General features: G+C 40.5%; 1 protein-coding gene across 1 annotated transcript in view; it reads right to left on the bottom strand.

Annotated features, from left to right (window-relative positions):
• Positions 1 to 12977, bottom strand: part of LOC106130047 (neurofibromin) — an 82197-nt gene that overhangs the window by 56156 nt on the left and 13064 nt on the right. Inside the window, exons 17-29 of the mRNA XM_060953031.1 lie at positions 10800 to 10899; positions 10094 to 10232; positions 9501 to 9606; positions 8536 to 8599; positions 7871 to 8042; positions 6396 to 6538; positions 5340 to 5448; positions 4674 to 4780; positions 3831 to 3965; positions 3060 to 3214; positions 2329 to 2486; positions 1803 to 1946; positions 561 to 656 (exon numbers count right to left, since the gene is read on the bottom strand). Coding sequence (XP_060809014.1) covers positions 561 to 656; positions 1803 to 1946; positions 2329 to 2486; positions 3060 to 3214; positions 3831 to 3965; positions 4674 to 4780; positions 5340 to 5448; positions 6396 to 6538; positions 7871 to 8042; positions 8536 to 8599; positions 9501 to 9606; positions 10094 to 10232; positions 10800 to 10899 — 1628 coding nt within the window. The remainder of the gene's footprint in view (positions 1 to 560; positions 657 to 1802; positions 1947 to 2328; positions 2487 to 3059; positions 3215 to 3830; positions 3966 to 4673; positions 4781 to 5339; positions 5449 to 6395; positions 6539 to 7870; positions 8043 to 8535; positions 8600 to 9500; positions 9607 to 10093; positions 10233 to 10799; positions 10900 to 12977) is intronic.

The raw sequence follows: 12977 nt of genomic DNA, 5'->3' as shown, positions 1-12977 counted from the left end.
GGGAATTCTTGGGCTGGCAAACAATCACTATTTGAATTTCAATTCTATCATTAAGCCAAACAGCTGAACGTGGCCAATCAGTCTTTTCAAAACTGTTGTCTCTGTCTGCCCCGCAAGGGATAATGTATCATTGCTATAAATATTTTCGCCTATACATTATGTAGCGGGATTGATGGTTCGGCTCGACCGCCACCAAAGGGAAGATCTCCCGCCAGGCTGGTGTGACGCCTGGGGAACCGCGCGACACACGATGTTGTGTCGGAGGTTGTATATATGTTCCAATCCGTGAAATCTTTGTTTGCGCGATTTAGATTCTTCTCTGCTATTGGCTAAGCGCGTCAGTTTCTTCGCGGTGATTGACAGTTGGTGTGTGACATTAGTGACGTCGCTATTATTATGTTCTAATAGCTAGTTTATTGCTATTGTTTTTATTTATGTTGAACGTAAAAGCCAAGTCACTTCAATCCGTGAACGTCAAGTGAGAGTAAAGTCGAAAGGCGGACCCTGGGCCCAGCTGTAGGGTACACGCGAAGGTAAGAGAGATGTGAGGCAGATGTTACCTGCAAATACGAATGTCCGTAAATCTTGAAACAGAACGCCATTATCTTGCTGCCGAGGGAATTGCCACGGAAAAGCGTCTGCATACAATCTGATACCTGGAACAATTTCAAATGAGATACAGAACGGAATTCGGTGGTCGTAAATTATATACGTTAGCTGAGGTAAACTAAAAAGTGATGCGTGTGTATTATCGTAAGGTGACTCCGGGTTTCTCTCCAGAGAGGTGAGAATATAACCGGAATTCATGCTAGGAGGAACAATATAAATTAACCTCGACCTCCCTGTAGAAGATGTTCCACAGCAGCGGCGCCAGCAGATGCTGGGCGGCGAACAGCTGCAGTATATCTCATCACAGCACGCGGTCTCACCTCCACCTCCCTGTAGAAGATGTTCCACAGCAGCGGCGCCAGCAGATGCTGGGCGGCGAACAGCTGCAGTATATCTCATCACAGCACGCGGTCTCACCTCCACCTCCCTGTAGAAGATGTTCCACAGCAGCGGCGCCAGCAGATGCTGGGCGGCGAACAGCTGCAGTATATCTCATCACAGCACGCGGTCTCACCTCCACCTCCCTGTAGAAGATGTTCCACAGCAGCGGCGCCAGCAGATGCTGGGCGGCGAACAGCTGCAGTATATCTCATCACAGCACGCGGTCTCACCTCCACCTCCCTGTAGAAGATGTTCCACAGCAGCGGCGCCAGCAGATGCTGGGCGGCGAACAGCTGCAGTATATCTCATCACAGCACGCGGTCTCACCTCCACCTCCCTGTAGAAGATGTTCCACAGCAGCGGCGCCAGCAGATGCTGGGCGGCGAACAGCTGCAGTATATCTCATCACAGCACGCGGTCTCACCTCCACCTCCCTGTAGAAGATGTTCCACAGCAGCGGCGCCAGCAGATGCTGGGCGGCGAACAGCTGCAGTATATCTCATCACAGCACGCGGTCTCACCTCCACCTCCCTGTAGAAGATGTTCCACAGCAGCGGCGCCAGCAGATGCTGGGCGGCGAACAGCTGCAGTATATCTCATCACAGCACGCGGTCTCACCTCCACCTCCCTGTAGAAGATGTTCCACAGCAGCGGCGCCAGCAGATGCTGGGCGGCGAACAGCTGCAGTATATCTCATCACAGCACGCGGTCTCACCTCCACCTCCCTGTAGAAGATGTTCCACAGCAGCGGCGCCAGCAGATGCTGGGCGGCGAACAGCTGCAGTATATCTCATCACAGCACGCGGTCTCACCTCCACCTCCCTGTAGAAGATGTTCCACAGCAGCGGCGCCAGCAGATGCTTGGCGTCGAACAGTGTGACGAACACGCGCGCCAGCTCGTCCATTTGCGACGTGCTCACAACGTTCGCGAGAGCCATCGCGATTGGCAGCTCGCCCTGAAATAGAAATAAGATCATTAAATAAAAAAATTAATTTACCTTGACCGACAATGACAAAATTTTTTACTAAAACTTATTCTGGGACCAATACTTAACCCCTGATGATTTGAGGTGATAATATATCCGATATGATATATGTGACGACGGGTTAGGTTCCCCTGCGAACGATGCGGAGATCAGACGAGAGTCGCTTCGTGTAAAAACCTGTCTCACCCAATCCAGGGTCTATGGTCAAGGGCCCAGGGATGTGAGGACGTTTGAGACTTACGCCAGGAGAGTAATCAATTCGTCACATAGAAACCAATGATAAAAGAATTCCGCGAGTTGCTAGAAGCATACATTCAATTATGAATGAATGAAAACAGCCTTGAATGAAGACCTTATCAGAGATCATGGTGACCAGCTGCACCAGCTGCTCGAATCTGTCGGCCAGCACGGTCTCGGCCAGGGTGTCGAACTCCGTGCCCTGCTGCAGGATCTTGGTCAGCACCTCCATGAAGGCGGCGCGGGTTTGCAGGTCGCGGTGGTACCCCAGGTCTTTTGACAAAAATCTTGGTTTAAACAAGTAGTTATACACCAAAGGTTCTTTTACTTACTTACTCCAAACTCTCGGTTTTAAACTAGTGCTATCTAAAAAGAAGGAAGTAGACATTCGAGAAAGAAGACATACATAATACATGCATAATCACGCCCATATCCCTTGCAGGGTAGACAGAGCCAACAAAAATTCTCAAAAAGACCAATAGACCAGGAATCCGAAGCCTAACACTTAGTCGCCTTTAACTATATCTACTGGAAAGAGATGGAGAAAGAACGGGAACCACACGTTTCGGGAATAAGACACTCGGGGAAAGGGACATTCAGGGAATGGAAGTTAGTAACCAACTGGACATTCTGGGTAATAGAACCTAAAGTACTGAGAAGAAATATATCACAAGTAATATGTATCACATATATATGCTTTACGGGGTAGACAACCAGTCTTGAAAAGACTGATAGGCCACGTTGAGTTATTTGGCTTAATGATGGACATCGTTTTCGGAGAGGGGGCAGCCTTCAAGCAGCTGAGAAGAATTAGCCAAGCTTCACAACAGCTTCCACAGGACTCACCGATGCTGTGCATGAGTCCGCTGTCGATGTTGGCGCTGAGCAAGTTGGACATGGCCTGGATGGTGGCGTTCCTCAGCGTCTCCAGCCGCCCTGGACCTTCGGCCAGCTCCACCTCGTTGCAGTCGTTCAGCAGGTTCATGAACAGGGTGAAATATCTGAAAAAAGGTTTTTAATAAAAAAGATTGGTATTAATTAAAGGTTTATGATAAAATTCACGTAGCCACATCTTTATCCCTTGCGGGCTAGACAGAGCCAACAGTATCATAAACACTGAAAAGCCACGTTCAGCTGTATGGTTTTCATGATGGAATTGACATTCTAATAGTGACAGGATACAGTTAATTACCTATGACCACAATCCTGGTTTGAGTAAGTCAGGTCAACCTTACCCGTTTGAACGGGCCTAGGGTCCGGTAGGTGGTGTCTGGATAAAACCACTTTTTTTGGCTGTTCAAGGCATCGTCTGTTTTCATCTAGTCTAGTCTAGTCAAATTTTGATTGTCCTTTTTTTCATCAGTCTGTCCATGAAGGCTGAACGGCCGCTACACCGTTCGAATGTAGACTTATTAGTTTAATACTATTTGAATGAAATCTTGATCTAATTTAAGACTGGAAGTTAAATCTTCTTCCAAATAAGGTACATATTACAGTTAATTAGATTCAGGCAAGTAGACATTCAAGGTATGGAAATGGACGTTAAAAACCGGCTGGACATTCCGGTAATAGGACCACACGCGCCGAGATGGTCTGATACCAACACTTGGCACTCACTTCAAAAACAGCTGACTCTTCGCCTCCATGAGGTCTCCCCTATCGGATTCTTCAGGTTGCAACGGCAACCCTTTGAGTAAAGCGGCCACCGCTTCCATACAAGCCTGGTCCAATTCCCTACAGCATACCAGGTATCTGGAACACACATCATCAGCATACTAAGGTTTACCCAAAGGGTCAAATCTACCTACATGCATATAGTCACGTCTATATCCCTCACGGGGTAGACAAAACCAACAATACTGAAAAGACTGATAGGCCACGTTAGGCTCTAATCACTCTATTTAAGAAAAACCGCATCAAAATCCGTTGTGTAGTTTTAAAGATATAAGCATACATACAGACATTTGTACAGACGCGAGAAGCGGAAACCGACTTTGCTTTATACTATGAATTTCCTTATATTTTTTTACTCCCACTCTTTTACTGTACAAGCTGTCCGTCTATGGAATGCTCTCCCTGTCGATATCAGGAAAGCCCAGACTATTTATAGTTTAAAAATCTCGTTAGGTCTAATTATCATTCTACTCTATCCTAAGGTTATGTTATTATAATATATTATCAGTATTTATGCGTATTTATGTGCATTTGTATTTATTTATGTGTATTATATAAAGACATATATTCTATGTGCATTTTATTATGTTTAAACATTTATTTATCTTGCTCTGCGCTAACGCCAATCTCCTGTTTGGTTTCCTTCCACCCAAAGGTTGACTGGAAGAGATAGCATTAGCGATAAGTCCGCCCTAGTACCATCTCTGTCTGTTTTGTGCTGCTTTGTATGTTTAACTCTTATGGTGCAATAAAGAGTTTTATCTATATGTCTATGTAGTGACTTACCTGGTTATAGATGACGCGTCGGCCCTCAGTGGTGGCGCTATCTGGTGGCTGGTTCCCAGAACCCAATCCGTCACGTACTCTACCATTTTGTTGCGAAACTTCATTTCCTGTAGAAGAGGGTAGTTTTAAATACATATACACATGATCAAAAAAAAAAAGAATAGGCCAACTCCATCTCTTTCCCATGGATGTCGTAAAAGGCGACTAAGGGATAGGCTTGGGATTCTTTGTTTAGGCGATGGGCTAGCAACCTGTCACTATTTGAATCTCAATTCTATCATTTAGCCAAATAGCTGAACATGGCCATTCAGTCTTTTCAATACTGTTGGCTCTGTCTACCCCGCAAGGTTTATAGACGTGACCATATGTATGTATGTATGTATACACATGATAACGTCTGTATCCCTTGCGAGGTAGACGGAGACAATAGTCAACAGAAAAGACCGATAGACCACTCTTGGCTTGATGACAGAATTAAAATTTCAAATAGTGACAGGTTGCTGGCCCATCGTCTTAAAGAAGAATCCCAAGTTTATAGGCCCATATCTTGGTCGCCTTTTACGACATCCATTGCACTTCTCTTTTTTTTCATTGGTTGGTTGGGAACCACACGGCACTTTATAATTTAATTCGGGTTAAAATACGCAGAAAACTTGTACAGGTTACCTGTCTGAAAGCTAGGTCATCCCTTCTCCTCATCATGGCTTCGACGACTTGACAGAGCTTCGTTTTTATGTGAACCGACAACACAGTCATGTCAAGATGGCGGACGTACCTTTAACAACAAAATGGTTTCTAAGTAAATAAAGAATATTTAATTTCATTTCATTTCTTAGTCAAATATAGTGAAATCAGGGAAATCACAATCTGTGGCTATCTTACGTACCTTATAATCTCAATGTTACGTCCATTATTATATCACGGATCACGCCAGTGTATATTATAACAGAAATTGTATCGCAAATGGAATGGGTATAGATAATTTCTTCTGAATATTACCCTCACTTCCAGATTATTTGGAAAACATCGTGAGGAAACCTGCACATCCAGCTTACTGATTGTGAACCATAATCGATCCAATACGGGTTAGGTTTACCTGCAAAGGTTGCGGAGGTCAAACGGGAGTCGCTTCGTGTAAAAACCTAACTCACCCAATCCAGGGTCTACGGTCGAAGGCATACCTCGGGCCCCTCTCCAGAGTGGTGAGGAGGCAACCGGGACTAAATAAATAAATATATACGGGACAAAATTACACTGATTGAGTTAGCCTCGTAGTAAGTTCGAGACTTGTGTTACGAGATACAAACTATATTTACAATGATACTATATTTTTATACATACATACATACATAAAATCACGCCTCTTTCCCGGAGGGGTAGGCAGAGACTACCTCTTTCCACTTGCCACGATCTCTGCATACTTCCTTCGCTTCATCCACATTCATAACTCTCTTCATGCAAGCTCGGCGGTTTCGGGTACTTTTGACCTGACCCTTTACCAGGACGTCCTTAATTTGATCAAGATACGATATATTTTTTATAATGAATACTTATATAGATAAACTTCCAAGACCCAGGCCAATCAGAGAAAGCTCGTTTCTCATCATGCTCTGGCCGGGATTTGAACCCGGGACCTCCGGTGTCACAGACAAGCGCACTACCGCTGCGCCACAGAGGCCGTCTAAAGCCAGGGCGAAAAGAAGACTTTCCTTTATATCTTACCTCACTATGGCCAACATGAGCCCCTCAATAGACGTAGTGCTGAGATGTTCCGTGGGCTGAACGCTCTTCTTGTTGTCCAGTATGCTTTTCATAATGAATATTGTGTGCTCCACGAATTGCGTGTTTATGTCTGTCAGCATCACCTGTTGATAATGCAAAAAAGACAAATTTATTTATTTATAAAAAATTATAAACTTATATACATTATTTGTAGTACAAAGGTGCTACTTATTTCAATAGAAATCTCTTCCAGTAGACCCGTGAGAGGAGAGATGAATATTACAATATAAGTTACAAGTTGTCAACTATATCATCTAGGTTAAATAAAGGCTTTTCTTATTGGTGATGGTGAAGAAGGTAAAAACTTTTTTTGATTGATTTAACTTCATTTGACAGACGCTTAACAACACGATGAAATCGATCGAAGTATAAAAATAGCTGCAGCCAAATAGCTGAACGTGGCCTATCAGTCCGCTCAGGACTGTTGGCTCTGTCTACCCCGCAAGGGATATAGACGTGATTGTGTGTATAAAAATAAAAAATAAATAAAATAACTTAATTAAACTCGGTCAGTTCTAACAAACTAATGTTTCTCAACAGAAGGTTACAGTTAAATAAAACATTTTAGTGTGTTCACATTTTGAATCATTTATTAACAATATGTACATCATAGTGCCGTGTGGTTCCCGGCACCAATCCAAAAAGTTTGGACCACTCCATCTCTTTCCCATGGATGTCGTAAAAGGCGACTAAGGGATAGGCTTATAAACTTGGAATTCTTCTTTTAGGCGATGGGCTAGCAACCTGTCACTACTTGAATCTCAATTCAGTCTTTTCAAGACTGTTGGCTCTGTCTAGCCCACAAGTGATATAGACGTGACCATATGTATATGTATATATGTGCATCATAGCAACCGTTACCATAGAGAATATCTCATAACGTAAGTATGACTTTATCATGGAGTGTGTTATCAAGGAGTAAGTATACAGGGTGACATTTAAAACAACTGCATCCTTTTAAACATAGACTATATCCATGCTTCTGAGCCGTTTGAGCTTATTTTTATTTAAATTAAACGTCATCATTTTCACATTTAAAAAACCCTCAAAAACTACGTCACACGCTTTATTAAAGACCAATACTACAAAAAGAAATTAAAACTAAACATGTAAATAAATGTCTGAAAAATAACTTATTTTTCTAGTATCAAGATCAAGTAAAGTACAGATTTGTCGAGATCGCTCAGCTGAATGAATTGTGTCGTTGACCTCTGAATCTTACGCGTCGCTTTTCCGCCGGCCGGGATGATATTACGTATTTAGGATCGTGTATTTTGATAGTTTTATTTTTTTTCGTACTTTCTGAAATATGAACCGATATTTTTCTTTTAACGTTTTTAAATATCCTTTAGATGAGTACACTCAACAGTTAAATTTATGCAGTTGAATTAAAAGTCACCCTGTATAACAGTTACCTGCTGCTGCTGATCAAAGAACTTGTCAATGATCGCCTTGATCTGATCGAACAGTATCGGATACAGCGCCGGCGACATCTCGTGGCCGACCAGCTCCTTCACGTGGGTCTGGATCTGTTGGCCGAAACGCTCGTTGCTGCAGAGGAGCAGACGCAGAAGCTGACCTATGAACCTGGATGAGAAGATAGACAAATTAAATTTTTTTTAAATTATTTTAGGAAACTTACATACATAAAATACTTAAAATCACGCCTCTTCCCCGGAGGGGTAGGCAGAGACTACCTCTTTCCACTTGCCACGATCTCTGCATATTTCCTTCGCTTCATCCACATTCATAATTCTCTTCATGCAAGCTTCAGGAAACTTCATATCATTTAATAATTGTCATATCTATTTTGATTTCACAACATTAGTTGACGTCAAATAAATTATACAAAACTAAGTTTACTGCCGCTTCCAAAGCGTCAGTGCAGAAGAAGCGGTAACAAACTGCACTGCAGCATTTTCTTCAACAACGTCAACTTCACAGTTAAAATAGGTAGAAATGATGGGTAAGTTCAGACGACAAATATTATCACACGTTGATTCTGTTTAATTTTTAGTTTCACTGCAAACTGTAGCTCTTTCATTTTGTTGTTGTTATATCTCATAAAAATTAAACTTACTGTGTGACAGGGCAGTACTGAACCTCTTGTGAACTGTTCGCCAACACGTTATACTTCCGCGAGTCTAAAAAAAAAGAGAGACACAGAACTGAAGTTTGTCGAAAATATTTAAGTACCAACTTCATAACATTCCTAAGTTTTCCAAACTCAGATATCAGCGGCTCTAGTAGGAGTTTATCTCGATCAAACGCGTTCATCAAATTTGTATGATATTTGTATGATCAAATTTGTATGCAATTGCATTAGTGCCATCGAGTTACCACTAGATGGCGCTGATTAAATCACAGAACTCCACATATCTTCAACTACCTTACTTTTGGAAGATTCCACCCATTTTTTCAACGTCAGTCATCATTCGGGGAAGTGAGTTACTTTCACGGAGTGACTCTCGTCTATATCTGAGCCTTGGTGACCTTATACCTGTTCATTACCTTTTTAAAACAACTATTGGAAAGATGGTATTAATGTTTAGTGCAGGGAAGTAGGTACACGGCACACATTTTTAACTCAATGTTTTCTTTTTAATAACTTTAAAAAAAAATATCATTAATCAATAGCTTCACCATGCGCCAAGATCCTTGCATATATCTTTCGTTTCGTCCACATTCATAACTCAAATTCAAATTCAAAAATTCAAAATCTTTATCGCATATCATAAAGTACATCAGTTGAATTACAATTACTGCTTATAAATAGATAGAATAGAATAGATTTATTTTCAAAATTGGATACAAGGTATCACTTATTGACGTCACATAACTTAAATCTAATTATAACTACTATAACTACTACAGACTAGATACAATATGAACCCTGTTGGGCGTTGCAATATAAAATAATATAACGGCTCGAACTCTCTTCATGCAAGCTCGTTGGTTCAGAATACATTTGATATTTCGCTAGGACTTCACCGATAAAAGAAGACATATTTTTAATAATATAATTAATAATAAAAAAACTCTTACCATGTGAATGCAAATGCGGCCACAAGGCGGCGGGTCTCCGCTGAAGACAGACGCCTCCCAACGCGCATAAGAACGACGTTATATTGGCCCACTCTTGTACTTGCAACTGTGGACAAAAATACATCGCTTAAAATACACATAAATAAAATGAGAAGGACTATTTTAGAACGTCAGGAGAAAAATGACTGTATAAAAACCACTTACGTGGTTCAATCTTGGGATTCCATTTCCTACAAGAAGAATTCCTTATTATTAGCCTTTCCCTTAGTCGCCTTTTACGACATCCACGGGAAAGAGACGGAGTGGTCCTATTATTTAGTAAACCATACATACATACATAATCACGTCTATATCATCCCTTGCGGGGTAGACAGAGCAAGCAGTCTTGGAAAGACTGATAGGCCACGTTCAGCTGTTTGGCTTTATGATAGAATTGTGATTCAAATAGTCACAGGTTGCTAGACCGTCGCCTAAAAGGAGAATCTCAAGTTTATAAGCCTATCTCTATTATGTAATAGGGATAGACTTATAAACTTGAGATTCTATGACTATGTAGTCACGACCACTTCAGGTATACTTCGTGACCACGTTACCTCAAAGTCGTGTTCGCTGCTGGTATGGTGCGACACCCGCCTCTTGGCCACAGCTCGATGTAAGGCCTCCACTTGGCAATCGTCCAACTTCTCCCCCTGGCCTTTGGGATATTTCTGGAGCAGTTTGCATAGGGAGTCCCTGTGGAAGGTAATAAAACCCTGTCAGCATTTATAGCCGAGTATATTGATCGCATTTTTATCATATTTCATGGGTTTATATTGTTATGATGATTCGGCCCCTACCGCCACAAAGGGAAGTTCGTTTGCCAGGCTGGATGTTAAGTTTGAGGAACCGCGTCTCCGAAGATGTGATAAATACTCGTAAATAAATAAATCTTTATACAATAATTTTATACAATAATCATAAATAAAAAAGTTACTTATAATAATGAAGTGCATAATATATTAACCTGAACTAGAGTGAAAAATCACTGTGTATGAGGTGCTTAAGATCTAGTTAAATTTATTTAATAAATAGAATAGAATAGAATAGATTTATTTTTAAAATTGGATACAAGGTATCACTAATTGACGTCACATCACTTAAATCTAATTATAACTACTACCGCTTACAAAGCGCACGTGTAGAAGAAGCGGCAAAACAAACTACACTGCAGCATTTTCACCGGACGTCAATTTACAAATATAGATCCCTTAAATCTAAATCGTGGACGAATGCACATTGTCTACTTTAAAAATGACTCACCAGCATCGGAAGGTCTCCTCCCACACCGGCTGCACGCCATTGACACAGTGCTCGATCTTCCTCAGCAGCGCCATTATCCGCTTCTGCAGTGCCGCGGAACCTGGTGATTCAGAACAATTTCACAATAAGAATCCTCATATTAACTTAAAATTTATTTTATTACTCCTCTAAACTACAGAAAGAACATATTAAGACCCAATGTACCTACACTTGGTTGGCAAATAAAATTGGCAAGTAGCAGAAGATCTTAGGTTTCATTCTAAAATCTTATGTTACGACTAGCTGTGCCCGCGACTTCGTCCGCGTGGAATAGTTATTTCGGGCATCATTGAAGCCCTCAAGGATCAATAATTTCCCCCGTTTTTTTTCACATGTTCCATTACTTCTTCGCTTCTAATAGTTGCAGCGTGATGTTACATAGTCTAAAGCCTTCCTCGATAAATGGTCGATTCAACGCATAAAGAATTTTTCAATTCGAACCAGTAATTCCTGAGATTAGCGCGTTCAAACAAACAAACAAACTCTTCAGCTTTATAATATTAGTATAGATTATAAGTGTGCCACTGATGTCATTAATCTGGGTGATTTGGCAGAAAACCCACAATCTAAAGTAAACCAAATTTGAAAGGTTAAGAACCATAGTTTATTTACAGGACACGCTGAAATAATTATCAGCAATTGTCACGAGTTAGAAAATTTTCGCGAAAAATTGTAGCTGAATGATAAAAGAATACTTACTGTGAATGTTTTTGTAAAAACATCCTCTTCCCATATCCTGGCTGGCTGCTCGTAACAACATAAGATTAATTATGCTTTTTATGTGGGCCGCCTTTTTGATTGATTAATGGGAGACACTCCAATTGGGATAAGTCCGCCATTATGTACATATTCGTCTAAATCCAATAACTGTTTCGATATTTGTTATATTTCTTTTTATGTGCAACAAAAAGTTTACTAAGAAACAAAGAAAGATTTGTAAAAGTATTGATTCTATCGTGACATGTAGCAACATGTTTTTTCTGCCTACTCCTCCGGGAAAAAGGTGTGTGTTTCTCACGGAACTCCCAGTTTCTCAATTCCACCATTAGCGTTGTAAGTGTAATGTTTGTATGGCGCGAAAATATTTGAGCTGTTGAGCCAATCAGAGCGCACCATTTGAACTCGCGAAATGAACTGTTCGCTATTACACTACTATCATGAGCGAGATAGCAGGAGACTTCAAGTTCAATGTACTTGTAATAAGGTCGTTATTTTATGGAGTACCGTAAAATGTTCCTACTTTGCTCCTTTAACCTCTCAGATGCTAAGCGCCCGTACTACTGAGACACTAGGACTGCGGCGGATTTGAACGCAAAATGACGCGCGCGACTTGTTTCAGATTTTGATGAAAATATAGGAATATTTGCTTTGAAGTTAATAAAATACTATTGTACAGTCAAAGCTAGATATGTTTTGCATATTATAACACCATATTATAGCAAATAAATTCATTTAATTTTACTTTACTGGTCCTTTACTTACAACATTCAGCAAAAACACTCGCGCGATCTATAGTTGTCATTATTTCCACATAATATTCGTTTTTAGGTATTATATCGTCAAGATAAACATCATATTTATCTTATATTTAATAAATAACACAGTTTTTACTATTAAATCATACTTTTTCTTTCAAAAATCCGATATTTTTCAAAATAAATCTCTCAAGGTCACGCACTGATCTGGAACTTCTTGAAACAGGTCTGTTTTGAACTGATTTTTCAACAACTTTTATTTCAAAGTAACAAATTAATTTCTATTGTCTGTGGTTGCTGAGTATGTTTGAGATGTAAATTAAGCAATTTTAAATCATAACAATATGTATTTTAAGCTTAAAATCGAGTTATAAGTTGTCTCGGACAGTTGGCGCATATGTGCGCCACAGCAGATTACGGTAGTGGCGCACATATGCGCCACAGCAGCTGAGAGGTTAAGGTTTAAATTATGCTACAATTTTCTGCAATGTTTTTTCGCTAGATATGTCCAAAACGGTGCGACATTAGAATATAACATTACTTCACTTAAAAATTGGTTTATTTTGATTTTTACAAATTTTTCGACACTTGTTACTATAAAAAAAGGTAAACCATAACATTACTGGAGCAATTTAAAAAGCAAGGCATAACTTTGCTCAAAAAG

The sequence above is a fragment of the Amyelois transitella genome, chromosome 30 (assembly GCF_032362555.1).
Source record: "Amyelois transitella isolate CPQ chromosome 30, ilAmyTran1.1, whole genome shotgun sequence".
NCBI lineage: Eukaryota > Metazoa > Arthropoda > Insecta > Lepidoptera > Pyralidae > Amyelois > Amyelois transitella.
Note: the sequence above shows the minus strand (reverse complement) of the source record. Positions and strands in the feature narration are given on the sequence as shown.